At 46.7% G+C, this 23,326-nt stretch overlaps 1 protein-coding gene across 12 annotated transcripts in view; it reads left to right on the forward strand.

The window, feature by feature from the left end:
* RALGPS1 (Ral GEF with PH domain and SH3 binding motif 1) overlaps positions 1 to 23,326 on the forward strand; it is a 275,161-nt gene that overhangs the window by 105,657 nt on the left and 146,178 nt on the right. For all 12 annotated transcript variants that reach the window (XM_040482350.1, XM_040482351.1, XM_040482355.1 and 9 more), the window contains 2 exons: positions 2,524 to 2,616; positions 17,264 to 17,390. In XM_040482350.1, coding sequence (XP_040338284.1) covers positions 2,524 to 2,616; positions 17,264 to 17,390 — 220 coding nt within the window. The remainder of the gene's footprint in view (positions 1 to 2,523; positions 2,617 to 17,263; positions 17,391 to 23,326) is intronic.

Consider the following 23,326-nt stretch of genomic DNA (forward strand, 5'->3'; position numbering starts at 1 on the left):
TTCCTTCCTTCCTTCCTTCCTTCCTTCCTTCCTTCCTTCCTTCCTTCCTTTTTGTTTCAGAGTGTGTTTCCTCAATACTTTGGGAGCCGCTTTGCTCTGGGCCTGCTGGGCAGGGTTCAAACAGAAGGCTGTGACCTGACCTCTCCAGGCTGTAAGATGGGCCTAGGTGCCCACTCAGCCTCCCTGCCCCCGTGCACGCATCGCACTGTGGCCTGCTACCCGTTACCATGGCAGCCAGCTATTCTCTTTAGCTGGCCATTCTGCGGGGCCCTGGGGGCTCCCTCTGGGGTCCCTCCATCCTCTGTTTCAGATTTAGCCCTTCGGGGGGGGGGGTGACGGGTTATGTGATCACACCCTGCACAGTTTTGTCCCCAGTCAGCAGAGCTCATCCCACCGCATCCTGAGTTTAAGGCCTGGGCCCCGTGACCCTGCTGGCTCTCACCCCCACCTCTGCCCCTGCCCGAATAGGTTCTGTCCTTGCAGGTTGTTGAGCACCGGGCTTACGTCTGCACCCCGCCTTTCCCCTCCTCTTCCCTGACACCTGCCAGCCCAGGCAATGACAGCATGGGCTTCCCCAGACCACTGTCATCACTTCCACGGCCCTGCCAGCTCCTCGCCGTATGCAGCTGCTGACCGCCGGGCTTACCCACGTCTGGGCGGCGCACTGCTGTGCTGTCTGGTTCACTGCGGGGTGTGTGTGCGTGTTGCGTCCCTACCCAGTCCCCGGGCCAGCTGGCCTTTACTGATTGCCCTTCACGAGCCAGGCACCTCAGCAGCCACCTTCCTGAAATGGTCACGTTTGAGGTTCACTTTGTTAGAAGGCCACTTCCAGAGCGGGGAGGAGGGGTGTAGGGAGGTGGGTGTCCATGCCTGGGGCCCTGCAGCCAGTGAGCTGGGGCGTGTCTCTGCTTTCAGGGGAGCGGCTCTCCCACTCCTCGTGGGAAGGGCAAGGGCATCGATCTATAAGTATGCCCGGGGCAGCAGACATTAGCACGCCCTGTGTGTTCTGAAGAATTTGGAACCGTGCTGGGCTTTGCGATGCTTGCTGCTGGCAGTGAGCTTATGCTGGGCCACGGGAGAAAGCGGATGAAGTTCCAGCCCACTTGGTGCTTTCAAGAAACGAGCTGACGGCGCCCAGACTATCCCTCCTTGACCTCTGCCATCTTCCAGCGGTGGCTCGTCATCCTGGCCTTGTGCCCTGGCTGTGTTCTTGTGTAGGCTCCCCTTCCTCTGGACCTTGCCATCCCATCTGCAAAATGAAAGGGGTGGATTAGGTGATCTCCCAGAGGGCCTTCAGCTCTAAAAGAAACTGTGTGACAGGCATGGCAATTCAGATATGTAGGATGAAATTCACTTCTCTCAGAGAACCTATTAATACACACAGGGAACAATTAGAGATTGTTACAAGATGTATGAAATGAAGTATTAACTTGTGTGGTAAGGGAGAAATCTCAGTAGGGACAGGGCCGTGAGGACTAGGCATAAGGGCTTGTCGTTTACTTGTTCATTCCATAGGCCCTACTGTGTGCTGTACGACGTACTAGGGATATGATGGCAGAGACAGGTAGAAGCAAGGGTCCACATGGTCCAGTGTGCTAAGGAGGTGTGCACACTGCTCTGGGAACACACAGGCGGGTTCCCCGGCCTTCCTAGAGCTCTCACCCCGGTGCCGGGCACTGGTCTGGCATGTTGCATGCACCATCCTGGGTAGGGTGGGTGCCATGGTTACCTTCCTTGTTAAGTATGAGGCTCAGGTGAGTCGCTGCAGGACACACACGTGGTGGGAGCTGGGATTGGAACCAGATCTCTTGGTTTCCTCAAACCCGCTCACTAGCCCAGGCTGCCCCGGCTCCCGAGGATGAGACGCGGAGCCCCAGTCCTGTTAGGTTTCCCTCCGCACCAAACCGAGAACGGAGCAGTTACATCTCTGTGTACTTACTCCCGGCTGTGTCCCCTTCTCTTGTCTTCCATGGTAAGGAACTTGTGTGAAACTGAATTGAATCCAAATGTTCTCCCTAACTTGGGGTCTGGTTCAAAGGAGCACAGTCAAGTGACCGAGAAGCCAGAGCTCCGTCTCCCTAGCTGAGCGGGACGGTGCAGATCGGTAACACCTTCCCTCAGCCCCTCTCTTGCCTGGTGTAAGGTAGTTGCAGAGGACCCACGTGGGTATTGTTGGCACAGCCGAGGCCTCGGTATACAAAAGCCTGCTGGGACAGTTCCAATTCGTCTAAAAAAAGGACGTAAATGACATTATCAAGCCTTCTCCCGAGCCATGTTTCTGTCCAGCAACCAGACTAGTCAGCTTGTAAAATTTTGTGTTCTAGATGCAGACCCACCTTTTGACAGTTTGAAGGAAAAAAAAAGCATAAGGTTTCTATGAACTCCCTAGAACTATATTTTCGACATGAGATATTTTTAAGTATAATTGAATTTCATAAATATGACAACATTTGGTAACACTTGAGCATGTTTTTGTCCTGTTGTTTATAGCAGCAAAATAATCTATTCCATATCTTTTTTCAGAAACTTCTAGAACTCAACAACCTTCATTCTCTCATGTCTGTGGTATCAGCATTACAAAGTGCACCCATCTTCAGGCTGACAAAAACCTGGGCTGTAAGTTAATTCCTTTGATTTTTGGCTCTCATTTCACTGGGTTGAAGCTCTTCATTCCTTGAGCCTCCAGAGGCTTTCTCTGACTGCCTGCCCTTTGCCCACGAGAGAGGCATCTTCTGTCCTTCAGGGACTTCAGCCCCATTTCGGGGGAAGGAAGTTGTGAGGACGCCAACATCGCTGGGGCCGGAAGCGCCCTCGAGTGGACCTTCCTGGACCCTATGACTTCATGTGTGCTGGCTGGGTCGGCGACATGACTTCTGCCCTCCACTTGGCCGGCATTCTTGTGACAGGCTCCGAACTGCTCTTGGGGACGTCTCTGGGCTGATGGTTCACGCTGCCCTGGGCTGCTGGCTGTACAGCTAAGAAGCTAAGAGATTCTCTGGAGAAACCTGAGGCCCTCATGTAGGGAGAAGTGATTTTTTTTTTTTTTTTTTTTCCTGAAGGCCATGGATAATTTCAGCTCAGAGGTGGAGTCTGATGGTTATATAATTGAGTCTGTAGGAAAGTTTTTCTGCTGTAAAAATACTTTAAAAATATCTCAGACCTCTTTATCCTCCTTAGCTTGGCACAGTGCCTGACATGGGGGAAGTAATTGCTATTTCCATAGCTCATTAGTATTCACCTCCTGGCCCGCCTGGTCCAGGGTCTCCCACAGCCACACAGCCCAAGCCTTTCAAGACCTGTTTATGTCCCGCGGAACTGAAGGAAACTATATGGACTTGTCAGCTGTGTTTCTGCAACTCATTTCCGAACTTCTTTCTGCCAGTCTGTGGGGCTGGGCTCTGTTTCATACTTGGCTAATTCTGGGGCCTTTAAAACACTTAAGGATTATGTTGTAGGTGATCAGAAATGAGCCCTGTTTTTTTAAATCGCAATTTTCCATAGACCTAGCCCTAGCAAAGCGGAGCGAGCGGTCTCAGCCTGGAGTCAGAAACCGGGTTTGTGTTGAGACACCGTTCAGAGCATGACTTCTGTGGGACTCAGTTCCCTGTATCTACTCAGAGGTTGGCCTAGATTAGTGGTTTGACGTCAGTGCTTCGTGGAGTCCCAGGGGTTCCGTGGAGCTGCCTTGGGGGCCACCAGGGGCTGGGGGAGAGGAGGAGGGTGCCAAGCAGACACCTTGGCACTGTTTCTGCCAGAGCCACTCTGTTCACATCAGTTTTACGTACTGGGCTTCTGGGTGAATTTCAGTTGAGCAATGGCTTGGGAGATTGAGAGCAAGCTTGGAAGCCGTTGGTCTCTCCTGTTGTTGCCAGCCCTGTGAGTCCCCGAGTCCATCTGAGCCATGAGGCTTTTTTCAAAAGTTGCCTAGAGATTCTTTTTTCAAATGAATTTTCCATTATTTAGATGCTGTTGTTGGTTGTCGGGCTGCTGGGAGCTATGTGCGGGCTCGGAGAGATGAGTTACGGAGCTCGGGGTGCACAGACCTTATTGGCTGTGCAACTGTGATCCCAGTGACCCCCATGAGCTGTGTAGTTGGTGAGGCCAGTAGGGGAGCCTCGCAGGCCACCTCTCGCCCACCTGCCCTGTTGGTCCCAGCCCAGTGGTTGGCACGGAGTGTTTGAGAAATGCAGGGGGCCACAATTCATCCTTCTTTCCCCTTCGTCCACATCACCGCAGCGCAGTGGAATCGGTGGCTGCCTTTCTTCCTGATTCTGTTTCCACACCTGCCGTCACAAGCACATAGCACATCTGCTCTGTGGTTTTATCTACAGTCTGCCTCTGCCTTTCAGCCGCCTTCTTTCACACGACAAGGTCGGATTTTCCTTGGGTCTCCGGGGCCCAGCTGAGTGTCCCCGTGTTGTGTGTCCTGCATTTGTTCAATGTGCTGAGTCTTATCCTCCACTTGCTGTTAATTCTGGTAATGAGATTAGCCGCAGAATTATTGCCAAAAAGGAGTTGTTTCCCCTCTCCCCACTTTTCCGTTAACGTGGTACTGGGGAGACCCATGGGCCCACCGAGCAGGGCAGGAGCACAGGAGCCACTGCCACAGCAGCACAAGAAGGTCAGTGCTTTTATAGCCTTCATTTTTTCAGAGAAAGAAACTGAGGTTCCAAGAGGTGTGGTGGCCTGACCAAGATCGCAGAACTGGCGAGGACCAGAGCTGGTATGACGCCTTGCTGGGCCGCATAGTCCGCGTTCTTGGCCAGTGAGCTGGGTGGCTTGTCAGTGACGGAACGTGATGTCGGAATCAGGCTGGGCACAGGGCACGGAGAAATTGGCACACGTGTTTCTTGGGAGGTGAGGCTGGCACACGGGCCCTCAGGGACAGGGTGTGACCAGCTCCCTGAGTGCCATCCCTGGGGTGGCATGAAACCCTGGATAAATGAGAACCCTGGACGGAAGGGACTTATGGGTGTGCCCCTTGGTTGCACCATGGATGACCTCCAGTGAGGGCCAGGTTGTTGTTAGCTGTAGGGCAGGGCAGCCTGTTGACCCGTCCGTGGCTGGCTGCGGGGTGCCGGTAGCTGAGGGAATTGGGATGGATCAGAGACTGACACTGAGCACAGGCTCCCACACAGCAGGCGTTAATAAATGCTGCTGCTGCACAAATGGGGAGGGAGTCCCCTTCTGTTGGCCTGGAAAACACAGACAGGGTCTGATTCATCCCAGCACTGGGGCCTCTTTGGAATACTGGCCGCCTCAAGGCCATGCGACCTAAGCAATGGTCAATTCTGATTTCCCGAGTACACACTACCCTGCGGCTCTTACTCATTCTGCAAATCAAACATTTATCGAATGCCTTCTCCATGCCGGACCCTGAGGCTCTGGGCAAGGGCTCTGCCTTCGTGGGCTCTTGTGTTCAGAGGAGACAGACACATCGTTGAGGAGGGTGAACACAAGCCCCGTCTCGCTGGTGTTAGAAGAGACGGATGAATGTTCGTTGGGTGTGTGAAGTACTGTCAGCTGGTGTGAGAGTGACACAGGAGAGCAAGGCAGGAGGGTGGGAGAGAGGGTGACGGGGGCGGCGGGAACACGGGGCTTCAGGGCAGGCCTCTCTGAGAAGGAAGAGTGCGCTACGTCACCACCCGAGTGACACGAGGAGGTGGCCGGGCCGGCATGAGGGCACAGCCGGTGCAAAGACCCTCAGTGGGAAGAAACGTGGTGCCATCAGGAAGCTCAGAGTCAGCGTGGTAGGGGCACTGTGGGCCAGGAGGAGATAGAAGCAAGATGCTGTGGAGGGGCCCATCGGGAAGGGCTTGGAGCCCGGGACAGGAGTTAGGTTCTAGTCCAAGTGTGGGGAAGGGTTTTAAACAGGAGCCGGACACGGTCTGGTTTACAGCTGCTTTTCGTTTTTTTATTTTTTAAATTACCGTTGCTACTTTGTGGAAACAAACTGGGTGGACGTGCAGGGGCCACGATGGGAAACGGGGCCTGCTCAGGAGGTGCAGGCAGCATCCAGGAGTGAGGTGATGTTGGTCGGGGTGGGGAGGCAGCAGCAGACAGGGGAGGAGGAGACCGATGGGGGAGGTGCTCTGAAGGCAGACCTGGCAGGTTCGTGGGATGGGATGTCGGAGAGGAGGAAAGGAAAGGAATGAAAATGATTTCTAGGTTTGGGGCCTGAGCAGTAGGGACGATGGTGAAACCTTTTCTCTGGTCAGAGTGGTCCCGGGAGGAGACGGACTTATTGACGAGTGACCTGGGGGTATGGAGTTCCTGGAGTTTGGGTGAGTCACTCTCTACGGTAATTATAGTCATGTGCTACACATCACACACACACACACACACACACACACACACACACACACACACACTCATACACACACTTGCACACACACGCTCTGCTGACTCTCTGCACGTTCCTGTCGTGATTTGCTCTTTCCTACTGAATCAGTCCAGGCGGTTTGACTCAGCTCCAGCAACGGGGGGAAATGATCGCCAGTGGGCCAGGCGGCCTGGTCTGCAGGATGGGGACCTGGGAAGGGAACCTCCTGGGAGTGGGGCTCTCACTCCAGACACCTGTGGGGGGAGGCACAGGGTCATCAAGCTCTGCAGTTTGGAGAACAGCCACTTTGCAGATGTCCTGAGGAGGCACATGTGTGGCATTCACATATTTCGGGCTTTGGAGGCTTCTCTTCTGCCTCTGTCTGATGTCGTGCCCCAGGGACCCCCCACCCCCACCCTGATGTTGTTAAGAAGATGGCCATAAGCATAGGCTGCCTGTTTTATGCTTCCCTGAGCCTTGGCAAGATGGGTGAGGGGGTGAGGAGATGGAGGGCAGAGGAAACCAAGGTTTGCGCCTCCAATCACTCGTTCCTCTGCCCTTCCTCAGAGCCGTGCCTGCATTGCTTCCCAGAAGGTCCCAGTCATGAACCGTGCTGACATTTTCACCCTCACCTTCCTTACATTGCCACAACATCGGCTATTTCGTCACCCCCTTCTTGAAAAATCTCCTTCCACCGGCTGAGGCCTCTTCTTCCATTTCTGACGGCTGGCTCCTCCCTGACCGCTTTTGTTCCTCTCACCCTCTGGGTGGAAGTGTTCTGTGAGGCTCCGGCTCTGATTCCCGCCCTCCCATCAACTCTCTCTCCCTTGGGATCTCAGGGCACGGAGGACACCGCCGTCACTTCTGTGCTCAGTGCAGGCGGTCTCCTCCACTCAGGCTCAGCCTCCTTCTGCGGCCCTGGCCCCGTGTTCCCACGCCTGCTCCACGCAGCCCTCTGCTCGCATGTTCCTTTCACAGCTCACACTTGGCGTGTCTGAAATCAAACTTTGGTTTCCGGGAGTGATAGGGAGTGCCAGAAGACTCTCTTAGCAGATTGTGTTTTGGACTTTGAGGCAGTATGGTAGACTGAGCTGACGGGGATCAGCCCCGCCCTCCCGAGCGCCCGCTCCAAACACACAAACACAAATAAATGCTGGATAAAATACAACCAAATTAAAACCCAAGATGCAAAGCTGAACTAGAAGCCAAGAAAGGGAAGTCACCATGTGCTGGAGACAAAGCACGCTCTCCGAGTCAGCACAGCGAGCGCAGCGAAGGGAAACCGCTGTGTGTAGGCCTCGCAGCTGGCGCCAGGGTAGCTCACGTGTGCCTGGGAGCAGAGGCCAGCTTGCAGGCCCCATGCACACGGGGGGCTGGGACTCAGCTACCCGTAGGAGTCCGAGACCCCTCGAGTGTCACCCATCAGAAAATCTCTGTTCGGCCTGGGGGAGCCCCGAGAAAGCACGAGTGAAAAAGGTCACCTCTGGGAAACTGTCACCCCAGCCTGTACCTCAGGCAGCTCTGGGGTCCGAGTACACATGACCTGCATTGGGGTGTGGGGACCCCGGGCCAAGACGTGAGGGGCAGTGTCCCGTGCAGATTGAGTATAGACTCCTGAACCGGATCCCCAGGCTCAGGCTTGGACCTGCCTCTGTGGTAAGGATTCAATGAGATGTACATGAAAAACTGTTTGGAACTGAGTCTGGCACATAGGAAGTGCTAAGTGAGTTTTAGCTGCTGCTGCTGCTGCTGCTGCTGCTGCTGCTGCTGCTGTTGTTGTTATTTGCTCATTTTGACTGTTCTCAAATGAGCCAGTCCTCGTTATCTCTGGCCTGAGACCACCAGCATCTTCGGGCCGCCCTCCCTGCTTCTGGTGTCTCTGGCCGCTCACACCGCTGCTGGAGTGATTGCCCCAAAACATCTCCAGTGTCTTCGCTTTCCTGATGGCAGCCCGTTTTTAGCACTCCCCCACCCCTTGCTTGGTTGGGGGCTCTGCACCCAGCGCTCCTCCAAAGCGGGAAGTTCTGATATAACCATTTTGATGCCCTTCTTTTTAATCGGTCGTTTGGACGTTCACTCCCACCCCCAGTTTTATAAGAACGCATACTTTGTCAGCCAGTTTTCTTAATGTTTTATTTTTGAGAGAGAGCACGTGAGAGCACAAGTAGGGGAGGGGCAGAGAGAGGGGAGGACAGAGGATCCAAAGCACGCTCTCTGCTGACAGCAGAGAGCCCAATGTGGGGCTCGAACTCATGAACTATGAGACCATGACCTGAGCCAAAGTCAATGCTTAACCGACTGAGCCACCCAGGCGCGCCCCATGTTAGCCAATTTTTAACCATCATTTGGATTCCTGACCCTGGACTCCAGCGAACCCTGAGAGTGAGGGGAGATGCATGACAGGGATGAGAGGATTGGGATATCTTGACAGGTATTTTAGGGGGAAACTCACGTTGGGGAATGTGGTGCTTGAAGAATGCTCACAGGTAGTGAGCATATTCCAGAGCGCAGGGGACATGGTGGAGACATTTTGGCAACGACAGCAGATACCAAAAGGTTTCATACCTACTTCACACCTACTTCCTGACCTCAGAAAACAAACCATAAACCTTTCAGCTGTGGCCAGTGGAGCATCTCCCGCCAGCAACATCGCGACTCCGCGCCCCCAGTCACGTGCGGAAGAGACGCAAGAGTTGGCCAGAGGAATTTCCTGTTCGTATGCAGCCACAGTCAACTCATTCTTTCCCCTTTGATTAGTATTTGCCGTTCATGCTTAGCTGCTTGTGACTGGTCCCCTGTTTGCAAGTTGAGGTGAAGTATCAGAAGAGTAGTGTCGTGTGTCCATGGGGTCCAAATGGATACCACATCCAAACGTCAAAAACATACTTTGCCAAATGGCAAGCTGCCATCTCTCTACTACCTTTCCAATCTTTTAAAAATTATTACTGATTTTTTTTTATTTGAGTATAGTTGACACAAAATGTTACATTAGTTTCAGGTGGTACACCATAGTGTTTCAACAAGTTTGTATTATGCGACCATCTGTCACTGTACAATGCTGTTACAGTATCATTGACTATATTCCTCATGCTGTGCCTTTTATTCCTGTGACTTTTTCATTCCATAACTGGAAGCCTGTATCTCCTACTCCTCTTCACCTCTTTTGCCCATCCCCCCACCCCTGCCCCTCTGGCAACCATTCATTTGTTCTCTGTATTTACAGGTTGGATTCAGCTTTTTGTTTCTTTGTTTATTCACTTGGTTTCTGAGTAAAATCATATGGTATTTGTCTTTCTCAGTCTGATTTATTTCACTTGGTATAACACCCTGTAGGTCCATCCATGTTCCCGCGTAATATTCCTTTGTATGTAAATACCTCATCCTCTTTATCCATTTATCTGTTGATGGACTTCTAGGTTGCTCCCATATTTTGGCTTTTGTGAATAATGCTGCGGTAGACATAGGAGACCTTTCCAGTCTTGTCCAAAGCAACAGTTGACCACTTGACATGTTTCTGCCAAACTACTGCTCTCTTGAGGATCCCTGAGTATTTCTACCCCCAGGCCACTGTTCATGCTTTTTTTTTTTTTTTTTTTTTTTTGGCCTCTGGAACCTCTCCAGCCCTGTCTCTACTGGTTGAAATTCTAGAGATCCACTTCTAAGACTGCCTCTTCCTGAAGTTCCTCCTTTGCATGTTGGGAGTTTGTTCTCTGTAGAGCCCTCTCATAGAGTCTCTGACCCTTCCCGTTTTAGCTAGGCTTTTTCATTACTCCACCAGGTTGGACAAAGGGGGTGCACGTTCAATGCCTGACTCCTCACCCACCCACAGCAGCTCTGCAGCCTGGATGGGCCCTTGGCAAACTTCCATTTGGGGACCAATCTCGACCTTCTGGGTCTACTTTTGAGGCTTTGTGGGAAGGTCTGCCCGGTGTTGCCATGAGCAGAATTAAAAAATATTAGCAAAATTATTGGAGACACATGATAAAAATTGTCCTCTATGATTATACATTATGTATGTATGCATGTGGTGTATGTATATATATATATTTGTGCATGTAAACTGTGCATGTAACTGTGCATGTAAACCGTGAAAGGCTAATTTTTTTTTTTAAATTTTTTTTTTCAACGTTTATTTATTTTTGGGACAGAGAGAGACAGAGCATGAACGGGGGAGGGGCAGAGAGAGAGGGAGACACAGAATCGGAAACAGGCTCCAGGCTCTGAGCTGTCAGCCCAGAACCTGACGCGGGGCTCGAACTCACGGACCGCGAGATCGTGACCTGGCTGAAGTCGTACGCTCAACCGACTGCGCCACCCAGGCGCCCCAATTTTTTAAGAGATAAACTCTTGACTCACATAGATAGAAAATGAATACTTGTCAAAGATTTTATTTAACTCATTAATTGGTGACAGAACCAGGAAGATAGTGCCACCAGTAAGATATTATCAAAAGAGAATCCAGAGTACTACACTTTCATAGTTAGGTAAGGAATACCAAAGTAATTTTTTAAAGTTTATTTTATTTATTTTTGAGAGAGAAGGAGAATGACCACGCGTGAGCAGGGAAGGGGCAGAGAGAGAGAGACAGGGAGAGAGAATCCCAAGCAGGCTCTGTGCTGTCAGCATAGAGCCTGACATGGGGCTTGACCCCACAAACATGAGATGATGACCTGAGCCAAAATCAAGAGTTGGATGCTTAACTGACTGAGCCGCCCAGGTACCCCCAAATAATTTTTAAATGGATACAAAATTAGTATTCCCAGGATGATAATCAGTGACATTTCTCAAGACCTAATTTGTCTTTCTATGGACAGGAATTGTTGGCATGAGTATGTTTTCCACAAGTTAATTTCTATCTTTACAGAGTTTTCAGTGGCCTTAGTCAAAGACAAATCGGGGACAGACAGCTAGCCCAGGCACGTCCTAAATTCCAGAGTCACAAGTTTACCCTTATGTTACTTATGCATCTCCATTGCTAATAGCCTCCATTAGACACGTGACTTTGGAGCTTATTTTTCAGAAACTGATAGTTTGTATCGAAAGAGGTAAAAATTACTTCTTCTGAGTGTCCTCGTTTCACTCCTTACTCATTCCATACTCAGTCTGTTCAGTCCATCGGTCCATAGATTGTCCACGGCTCTAAAAATTCTTTCCATACCAGCAGTAGACACTGGAATCGAAGTAGAACTCTGAGCCAGTTTGAACATATTTGGAGCAACAGACTCTTTGTTGAAAAGCATTTCCATGTATCAAGAAATGTTACTCTGTTGGAAAACATTTCCACGTATCAAGAAATGTTATTTTCTCAAGGCAAGGGAACAAGATACCAGTGTCCTCATAAAGAGGATTTGGAGGGACTTTTTCTTTTTCCCTTCATGGAGACAGCTTCCAGATTTGAACAATTTACCAGAAGAGGGAGGTTTTCTTCACTAGTCAAATACAAGTGCCACATATATGTTCCCAGGGTGTGATAAGGGAGATTTCCAAAAGCAATCTATTTCTTCAGGAAGACCAAGATTTGTGGTCTTCCTGGCTTTTGACCCTGTAGCTTATGAGTCCCATTTATCCCATGCAGCTGACACTTTATTTAATATTAAATTCAGGGACTTGATTTTTACCTTGTAATTTTAGTATAGTTTGCATCTATGGTCACAGACCCTTTCTCAATCCTAATGTTGTATATTCTCTCATTTTTCCCTATTTGTAGAGGGTTTACCTGGGTTTAGTTATCATTTCTATAGGTCTGGTATTTAGTTTTGTTTTGTAACCTATCAATTCCTAATTTTATCTGTGAATCAATTTCCCTTACTCCCCCCACCCCATTTACATAGCTTCTTGAGTTGAGTGTTTAATTCATTTATATTGTCACTTGCATAATTTGAAGAATTTAAAACCATGCATTTTCCTCTCAGTACAGTTTTGGCCTCATCACATAGCTTAACATATGGTGTTTTTCACTGTTTGTGGTTTGTTAATAGTCCATAATCCTGGCTTTTATTTTTTTTTTTCTTTGACCCAAGAGTTACGGGAGTTTTCAAATTTTCCCAAGGATTTGGATTTTTAAGTTATCATCGTTGGTTTTTCCATTCTCTTATTCAACAGATACGTAGGCAACATGCTTTCTGTGTTCGCAGCCATACCAGATGGTATGGGAATGGCGGCGTGAACACAACCAGCGTGGCTGCTGCCTTCATGGGACCCACTGTTTGCTGAGTGAGACACGTGTGATTGTGCAATGAATCCCAAGCATTATAAATATTGTGGGAGAAATCTGAGGGTGGCTCACGACTTCTCAGTTTTTCTAGAAGTGAAGTTGCCTGTTGTATTTAGTGAACTCTTATTTCCTTATCCCTTTTCCTGAGCACGAATGCTTTCAGGATATGTTTGATTCAGGCAGGCAAGTACCTTATTTTCTTGTATGTTTTTTTTGATGGTTTCTTCCTGAGGCTTGCCATAAAGTCTGAAATCTCAAGGACCCTCAATTCGTATGAGGTTTTTAGTTTATACTCTAGTTGTAATAAAAGTTTAAAACATACATGAGTAAATGCTGTTATTTTTTCAATAAACCCTATATTTAAAAAATTCAAGTCTTAAAAGAATTTTTTCAGCATATTAAACACAAATTAATTTTAAAAAATCACTAAGTTTCAAAAGGCTTAGTGAAACAACTAGGATTCATTGCTCCTTCCATTCTTGATTCATCCCCAGAGGCAATCACTTCTGGTTATTGAGTGGTTTCTTCTGGTAGTTTCTGTCACACTTCCACCAATGTACTTTTGCTACAGTTTCTTGATCCATTCACTTTACATAACGGTGACTTCTTTGTATGATGGATATTGGTTTAGTTTTATTGAACCACCTTCTCTCTTTCTTCAAAAACACTCATGTTACTATAGTTAAATTTCTTTTGTTAAAGGAGTATTGAGTGTTTTAGTTATTAAGAATGTGTAAATACAGTTCTTTGTATATTCAAGTAGTAAATTATGAATAACATGGCCTTCCTGGAATACCTTTTTGTTTCCCTGGCATTTCTAATTCCCTTAAAAAAAAATTCTTACTCTAACTACCATTTATCTTCCAGATAATATATACAATGCTATAATAATACAGTATTTAGTGTTATATAATTATGGTATAATATTATAGTATAGAATACGTATTATAACATATATAATAGTGAATATTTAAAGTTATATAACATGTATAATATCTGGTAGATAGCTGGTATATTTAGTAGACACATACACATATACATATATATAAACTATTATTATGCATATTTTACCATAATTTTATATAATACGGTGGACTCTTAACATGGGTTTGAACTGCACGTGTCCACTTATACACAGATTTTTGTTTTAATAAATCCAGTACGATGTTTTTTATGTATTTTCTTTACGATTTTCTTAACAACATTTTCCTTTCTCTAGCTTACTTTATAGTAGGAATACAGTTTATAATACATATACAAAATATGTGTTAATTAACTATGTTGTCGGTCAACAATAGGATATGAGTAGTTAAGTTTTGGGGGAGTCAAAGTTATATGTGGGTTTTTTAAAAATTTCTTTTAATGTTTTATTTATTTTTGAGAGAGAGAGAGGCAGAGAGAGGGAGACACAGAATCCGAAGCAGGCTCCAGGCTCTGAGCTGTCAGCACAGAGACCAACGCAGGGCTCGAACTCAGGAACTGTGAGATCATGACCTGAGCCGAAGTTGGACACTTTACTGATGGAGCCATCCAGGTGCCCCTATACGTGGATTTTTGACCATGTGGGTGGTCAGCTCCCTAACTCCTGCACTGTTTGAGATTCAACTACATACATGTGTATATATGCGCATATATACACATATATATGTAAAATATAATTTTTAGATGATTTTATTATATATAACAAACATATATATTATCTTATATCATCAGACTTTTATATAATATACAAAATCTTAAAATTATTTTACTTATTTTAATTTTTTATTATGTGTAATATATAGATCTTTCTCCTCCCCAAACAAACATGCTATCCTGTCCAGTTTTCTGTTGAGCCTTCTTCTTCTCTGGAGACCTCTCTTCCAGGGCTGAGATAATGCGGACCAGTCATTCTTAAGGCTTAGCTGATCATCTGTCATCCCAGAACCTCCGTTTACTGCTGCTGGATGGGATCCGCTGTTTCTTGTATCCCATTATCTTCTTGTACTTGGTTTATTCCTTTATTTTGCTAGAGGAAGTTCTCGAGTAGTTTTCAAATACATGCATGGGAAATAGATGTTTGGAGTCTTCTGGAATCCTGTACAATACTATTCAGAAGTCTGATGCCATCTTGAATTTACTATGTAGGCACAGAGTGGAGCAGATGAGTGAAGTTAACCAGATCCAGCCCTTCTGTATGTGTATGTGAGTATGTATATGTGGGGGGGGGGGCAGTGAGGGTGTAGATGGGAAGTATGTGTATAGAGACAAGGTTAACAGAGGGAAGTGTGACCTGGAGGAGCCTGGTTTTAAATTTCGGGAGCATGCAAATGTGGCTGCCTTTGGTTGTCTCACTCTGCTAAAGAACCCCAGTTGTTGGTTTGAAGTGAATGTGCAGGGTGATTTTTAGGCACATCTCCCAGGCCTCTAACCTCATATTGGCATGGTCATATCCATCGCTCAAGGCACAGATGACAGTCTGTATCTTGCATAGAGGCACTTGACAGGCTAGGTGGGTAGACTGGACGTGGCAGGGGATGTGGGCAGTTCCCCAGCTGGGTCCAGAGAACCAGTGGTGTAAGCATTGAATGCCAGCACGGCTCAGCTGCAGTGTGTGAGGATAACAGGGATTTGTTTGACTGCTCGATGAACATGGGTGATTGCCAAAGCACTCAGTGAGGTTCTGGGTTGCATTAGTAAAGAAATGACCTTCTGGCCAGCGGAGTAAGGAATCGGCTCAACTTTACAATGGGGCAGTTCACAACTAAAGGATCTGTTCTGATCTGGGTATATATTGTTCTGTAGTGATTTCTCCTTCTTAAATGTTCATTTCAAATGCTCCTCTCTACGCAGAGCTTTCCTTAACACGTCCCTTGCCCATTATTTATTATTTGTCTGGTTCTTGGTCTCTAGTTACTTAACACGTTGCACCCTCTCCTCTGTTGAATCGCGTTCCCCATAGATTCTCAGATAAGTCACTTCATCTTTGTGATGTTGAACCTGCTGGTTCTGGCTCCATCTTTGTCGTTGGGCTTTGTAAAGATCAGATGAGTTGTATATCATGGTGTTGTACAAAAAAGCAAATGGGAGAGAGTGTTGTTTCCTGTCCATTTGTTAATCTGATATTGAGTAGCAGCCTCGAATTCGCAAGCTGGTTAAGCAGCTGTTGTTCCTAGTATCTGTGTAGCATCTCTACCTTGATGTGTCCTGAATTTCTCAGTGGGGGAAAAAAAAAAGCTTGCTATTTATTCTCCAGCTTCTTCAACACTGGGACCTTTTTTCCAGCTTATTCTTTTGCCTCTCTTCCCTAGTGTCCTTAAGCTGTCACTGCTTAGCTGGGCTATTGTACGCCTGCATCCTCTGGGACTCTGGAGGCCAAGGATCAAGGAAGTGGGCGAAGCCTGCCCAGGGCAACTTGGGCTCTCTGACGCATCAGTCATGGCCTGAGTCGGGGATTTGCAGACCCAGGTGCTGGGAACTGTGCTGTATTTGTGCAGTAACCCAAAGGGGTTACTTTGGTACAAGAGGCCTGCTTCCCCTGGTGCTAGACAGCTACTGTTCCACTTCTCCATGCTGCGTGATGGGGCAGCTCGACATTGCCCTTCTTAGTGTGATGGATATGGCTGGGCTGCCGGTCCACGTTCTTGCCCAGACCATCGGGGTCTCAGAACCAAGCTGGACCAGAGATGCCCCATTTATACTCCTGACCTCAGCCACTGATCTCCATTCCCGGAGGCCCTGGCTTCTGGAAGCCAAACTTGGGAGAGCTCCCAACATGCTCCCACAGCCACATGCTGTGCCAAAGCCAGTACTCTTTGAGTGACTGTCCCCCTGAATCCTCCTGCGAAGCCAGGTCTCCCAGCCTAGACTCCTTTCCTCAAAGCCGTTTTAAGGAGCCTTATTGCCATTTTCTGGCACTGAGTCTTTACCTGGGATTTGCAGGACGACTGCAATATGAGTCCTTAGTATCAAGTCTGGAAAACCAGGGGTTCAGATTTCTATTCCTTCCTTCTAAGAAGGCTCCTTACACACAATGACCATCCTTGGTCACCTGGTGACCAAACTTTACATACCAGAGATCTCAGTCATAAAGGATCTTTTATGTCCCTGTGGCTACCTTCTCATCCTGTCTTTGCTAAGGTGACTGCATATGGAAGAGGAGTTTGGCTTCTTTTGATTAAAATACTGTACCCAGTATAAATACAACACAACCATAAACTCCAGGGAATCAGGGATAGCCCGATTAGAGAGGCAGGCTGGCTGTGGGTGGGCACAGCATACGAGTGGACCATGTCAAATTTCCTGGGACCTTCAGCAGTGGTGACGATGTTGAGGAAGGAGCAGAAGGCTGTGGACCCAGGGGGAGACCTGATACAGCGGTGCAGAAACTCTAAGTGACTTCTTGTCTCTAATCTGCTTTACTTTGTGAGCTCCTTCTGTCATAGGGTCTGTGCACCCTTGGAGGCAGGTACTGTGCAGGGCACTGTGGCATCATTTAGAACAGTGGACTAGGTAGCTCTGGAGGATGTCTCCCAAGTGTGAGATTTGGTGAAAAATGACAAAATTGAAGCCATGAAACTTCCCATCTCTGCACGCGACAGCTTCTTGAAATCTTCAGTGGTGTCCAGGATTTGGCATACTGCAGAAGGACGCTTCCTTCAGTCTTTGTGCACAGTTATCCTTTTTCCTTAGCTTCTTCTGGTTTATTTCTCTTCTGTCTCAGACTCTCTATTTTCTTTCCACTCCAGCTTTTGAATCGAAAAGACAAGACAACCTTTGAGAAACTGGACTACCTGATGTCTAAAGAAGATAATTACAAGCGGACCCGGGAATATATCCGAAGCCTGAAGATGGTTCCAAGTATTCCCTATCTAGGTAGGAGTCTGAATTGGCTTTATTATTTATTAAGAAATCTGTTCAGTGCCAAGTAAGATGTTTTTACAGTTTATAGTTGATAAATTTCCGGAAGAAGTGTGGGCCGTGGATAAAGAGGTAATTGGTTAGCTCCTCAGATTGGAAGAGGGTGTTGATACTTCCCAAGGATGGGAACCTCGCTGAGAGCCTTGAAACAAGGGATATTCTGCTTCTTACATAAAGTAACCTGTGAATCACAAACCTCCCCAGCCTCCAGCCCAGAAGGGTCATGAGACTTTCAGGTTCATCCACATTCTCTTGAACTAGGGGAGCTCAGGCCAAAACTCCTCTGTTCTGGTTTCTCTGGGCATTATTAACGTATTTTATAAGATTTGTATCAACAAAATTATAATGATTATGGATTTCTCTGATTAGAAAATGACAAATGCTCATTGTAAAGAATCAGGAGGAGAAGAAAATTAATATCATTTGTTATCCCATGTAGATGTGATCACTGTTTTCCATCATACGCTTTCATTTGTTTGGGTGCGTATAAAAATCCATGTTTACAGTGAACATTTAATGTTATTACTTGCATTTCTATACTGTGTCTCAGTCCTGTCGGATGGGTTTGTCGGGCTCGAATTTGCTTTCTGACATGGACCTTTCGACTGCTCCTCCGTTTTTGTTATTAAAATGTTGCAGTCAACACCCTTGTTGCAAAAACCTCATATATAGTTATGATTATTCCCTTACAATAAATTCTTATAAGTGCGATTATTGGGTCAAAATGTTTGCAAAAATTTGCCTTTTTATGTATGTTTTCGAAACGCTCTCCATAGAGGCTGTGGCAACTTATACTTTCATGGCAAGGGGATAAAATGTTCTGTTTTCCCATATGCACAAATCATGTGTATTTTCATGTGCACGGGTTTTTTTCTTTTCCTTTCTCTCTCAGTTTTTTATCTTTGCCAGTTTGATAGGTAAAAAGTACTTTTTACAGTTTGGGTTTCATGGTTATGCTAATTTTCTGGAAAAAAACCCACTTCTATCTTTTTATAACCTAAAAATAGTATTATCAACAAGGAAATTTAAGATTTCATAGAATTGTCTCCCTAATATTTTCAGAGCTCTAGTGTAATTTTCTGGAGATACATTTCTGACACCTTGTAAGTGTCTTCCATGATCATTGTTTTCTAATTCTTTTCAAGCCAAGTTGGGAAACTTAATTTTAGTAGAAAATTGTCCACTTGACCCAAGTTTTCAAAATTATTTGCGTAGAGTTTTTTTTCCTCATTTAATTTTCTTTGACCACATAGTTTTATGCAATATTCTCCTGTAACTTTGAGGCTTCGGTATACGAATGCTTGTATTTGCTTTGCATTCCTGACAGTTTGCATTTTTGTTTTCTCTTTCTTTTTTTAATTTGCTGTGCCAGAGGTATGTCTGTTGGTCTGTCCACAGAATTCGACTTTGTATGTATCGGCCACATTATCTTTCTGCTTCCTAGTTTACTATCTGCTGTCAGTCTAGCATGTGATCTTTCTCTCCACATCTTAACAACTCCGAAGTTGGGATGCATCTTTGAAGTGACGGCAAACAAAGCATTGCAATATCGTTTATTGGTAAACAGTTATAATGACGTCCTAAATTTGATGAAATGTGGAATTTCTGCTTTAGTCTCTGATAGTTCGTTTCTCCTGTTTTCCTTACGTTGTTTTGTTATTTCTTTTAACTACTTTGGTTGAATTAGTAGCTCATTTGTATAAATACTGTTCTCAGCACTTTAATTTGGAAGACAATTTTAAGGAAACAGTTAAGGAAAACAATTAAAATAGAAAACAGTTCGCTCTGATTGCTGTTACCTGCTTTGTTATAGGGTTCTCAGTGATATTTTTTTTTTAAAAATCTGTGATTATAGTTTCAGTTTTTCTTTTATCCAAGTATTAAAGTAGTGGTTTTTTAATTTTTAAGGGCTTGAGTTTTCTGTTTTTGTTTTCAAATGGCTTTATTGAGATGTAATTTATGTCCCACCCATTTAAAATGTGCGGGTCAGTGGTTTGTAGTCTATTTACAGAGTTGTGCGGCCATCAACACAATTTTGAAACATTTTCATCACCCTAAAGAGAAACCCTGCACTGTTAGTGGTCACCTCCTTTTCCTTCTGGCCAACTCTCTTCTGGCCTCACCCCCCCCCCCCCGCCCCCAGCCCTTGGCAGCCATCAATCTACTTTCCATCTCCACAGATTTGTTTATTCTGGACATTTCATAGAAATTTAATTGTACAGCATGTGGTCTTTTATGACTGGAGTTTTTCTCTTTAGTATCAGGTTTTCAAGGTTCATTCATGTTGGAGCACAATTGATGGTGTCTCATTCCTTCGTGTTGTCGAATGATATTCCACTGTATGGATATGCCACATTTTATTTTTTTATTTGATGGGCATTTGGGCTGTTTCACTTTTGGGCCATCATGTATCGTACTGCTGTGAACAGCTTTGGATTTTAAAATCACAAGTCTTCCCTTTAATATTACTATTTTGTAAAATATTTTTGAGAGAGAGAATGTGCACGTGCACACAAGTCGAGGAGGGGCAGAGAGAGAGGGAGACAGGGTCCAAAGTGGGCTGTGTGCTAACAGAAGAGAGCACAATGCAGGGCTTGAACTTACGGAACCTTGACCTGAGCCGAAGTTGGATGCTTAACCGACTGAGCCACCCAGGCGCCCCACAAGTCTTCTCCCTAATTATTTTACATTGGTTTAGACTATGTGGCAGATATGCTTCCTAGGTTTTAAAAAATGTTTGATATTTGTCTTGTGGCTTAATATAAGATCGGTTTTTGTAAATCTTTCACGACTGCTAGAAAAGAAGGTGTAATCTCTCAAATTACTCCCATTATTACATTATATTATTTAAATTACTAATTTGTGAGAACTTGGTCTATCAAGGACAGAAATATATGTGGGACTCCCCTTGCATTTCTAATAGCTTCTGCCTTACGTTATTTAGTGTATAGAAGTTTGTAACAGTTACAAATTCATGGTGAAGCGTCCCATACAAAGTGATCTTGATTCTGTTTGTTATTTGCTTTTACTTCTTTGTCTGACATTAATTCTGTGAAATCTGTTTTATTTTTTATTTGCGTTCATTTTATAAACCTGTGACCGTATTTTGGGTGTGAATATCTTAGATTGCTTTGTTCTAGGTGTGTTCCTTGAGAACTGCACTTAGTTGGACCCAGGATGAGAGACCTTGCCTTTCACTCACTGACATTTGTTTAGTCTTCATGCCATATTATTGAATTGAACATCATTCCGTGCTTTCTCATTCTTTCCTTGCTCTCCTCTTACGGCTCACTGTAAACCACAGGGTCTTTCCACTTGACTTGCCAGTCACTATCTCAGAGGGAGGAGGGTGTGTGGATATGCGCAGCTCACAAACCTGTTGCCGCTTTGCCCGAGGCTGATCAACGGAGGGATGAAATTGATAGTCTGAGGGTGAGGGTTGTCTAGCGCAGGCCCACTGGTTCAACTAGAAGAGATGCTCCTGGATTGTTAAGGATGGCTTCTTGTCTACTCCGGAGGGTGGTCATGAGAGCTGCTGCTTATTGCCTGCTGTCTGTGTGTCTGGCACTCTTCTAGGCATTTTGCTGATGGCCTGATCTCAGTGAACACTCGCAGTGGCCCAGTGAATAAGCAGGCACTGAGAGGTCGCCTAGGGTCACATAACTAGAGAGTGGCAGAGCCAGGACTTGGCCCCCGTGGTCTGGCCGTAAGCCCTAGGCTGTGACACTGCCCTCTCCTGACTCCCCACGTCCACTGCCCAGGTCATTGTTTTCCTACTCTACCCTTACAGTTGCCACATGTGTGTCCTCTGCTATTTATGACTTGTGGGTGGCCTCCACCAGACACTGTATGAAGTAGGATGAATTATCTTGAATCTTTCTTGCGGCACTCTCTGTTCTTGGACCTCACCACGGTGCTGTCTTGGGCTTCTGAGGGCAAACTGCACCGATACCGTCTCCCCTTTCTGATCCCCTGTCCTTTATAATCAGACTGAGCGTATGAGTCACCTCCTCGGGCCACTGGCCAGAGGTCCCTCGTGTGCCACCCGATGACTCTTGTCAGGCTGCAGGACAGGTCCGCCCTTGCGGTGGACACACTGCCTGTGTCGGCCCTCAGTTTCTGGAGCCGTGGCCCTCCTTGTCCTGCATGGCCTCATCTCGGCTGCCTCTTGTGGAGTGAGGTGAGTGCCTCTCTGGAGGGAGGCCTTGGTGCTGCACCACCCTCCTGCCTCTGCCCCCGAGAGCCCAGCCTCTGCCTCGCTCCTGCCCTTCCTGCCTGACGGCCGCTTCCCTCCCCCCGCAGCCAGTCGGGCTGCATTTCTCGTGCTCTATCAGAATGACTCCTGACATATATACGAGCGAGAGGGAGAGACCAGGAGGTGACACCAATGTGCTTTCTGTTCTCAGGATGGCACGCGCGGGTTTACCACAGGGGACACCACGGTTCCGTTAAAGAGAACGAAGCAAGATTCCCCTTCTGAGGCTCAGTGGGCTCGTCGCCCTAAGGGCAGTCGGGCCCTACCTGCCCATCTGGTCACTGTGGACAGACCCTGCCCACAGCCAGGTTGTGGTTTCAGTGCTCGTCCCTCTTGGAAACCCAACCTGTCCCGGGGCTGGATTTGTTTATCGAAGGAGGAATAGTTACATAATTCCTGGAAAGTACAATATAGGAAAAAATGTCTGAAACCATTTCTTTTTCCCTTGGCAAAGTCCTCACTGTAGGTCTTTCCCTTTGGGGGGAGGGAGTTATTCTCTGGGACGGACTTCAGGTCATCCCCGGATATTTCTTGCTGCTTTGTTGCCTCCATTGCTGGAGACCTCGAATGCTGCTGCTTCGGCAGATATTTGCCTCTAATGGCAGGTATGGGGTTTATTTTTATAACAATTCTTTTGAACCTGTGTGGAAGGTTCTATGGCAACTGGTTTCCTGGGATTATTCGGGACCGTCTGCTTGTACCTGCACGTAGCAGTTGTTACTGTGTGCGTGTGTATTCCAGCTCCTTCTCATGCAAATTTTAGGGCCAGTTGGCCGCACTTTGGCTCACTGTGTCTCGTGAAGCATAATTTAAAAAACACTAAGGGAAAAACTTGCTACATTTTAAATTTTTTTTTTTTAACATTTATTTATTTTTGAGACAGAGAGAGACAGAGCATGAACGGGGGAGGGGCAAAGAGAGAGGGAGACACAGAATCGGAAGCAGGCTCCAGGCTCCGAGCCATCAGCCCAGAGCCCGACGCGGGGCTCGAACTCACGGACCGCGAGATCGTGACCTGAGCTGAAGTCGGACGCTCAACCGACTGAGCCACCCAGGCGCCCCTAAAACTTGCTACATTTTAAAAGTAAGACTGTCTCAGAAAGTTTCCTCCCAGTTACTTCAAAGCGTAAAAAGAATGGTGAGGGGTGCCTGGGTGGCTCAGTCGGTTAAGCGTCCGACTTCGGCTCAGGTCACGATCTCGCAGTTGGTGGGTTCAAGCCCTGAGTCAGACTCTGGGCTGACAGCTCGGAGCCTGGAGCCTGCTTCGGATTCTGTGTCTCCCTCTCTCTCTGACCCTCCCCCACTCACACTCTGTCTCCCTCTGTCTCAAAAATAAACATTAAAAAAAAAAAAAAAAGAGTGGTGAGAATTAGGTCAATTATTTGCAGCTTAAATTTGTCTGATAGCAACTCCTTGTTAACACCCAGGTCGGACTAAAGAATGGTCTGCACCGTTTATTTCTAAACAGCTCTACTGACTCAGAGGGTGTTTGGTTTTCACTACCTATAATTCCCTCCAGGAAATAGCTACATGAAATTAAGAGTGCAGTGGATTTTCAAAGGTTTAGAACTGATTCCAAAGGTAACCATAGGCAGTCTGGAAGACTGTGATCTCTCAAGGAACAAAAATTAGGCAC

The sequence above is a fragment of the Herpailurus yagouaroundi genome, unplaced genomic scaffold (assembly GCF_014898765.1).
Source record: "Herpailurus yagouaroundi ecotype Mexico unplaced genomic scaffold, PumYag 160, whole genome shotgun sequence".
Classification (NCBI taxonomy): domain Eukaryota; kingdom Metazoa; phylum Chordata; class Mammalia; order Carnivora; family Felidae; genus Herpailurus; species Herpailurus yagouaroundi.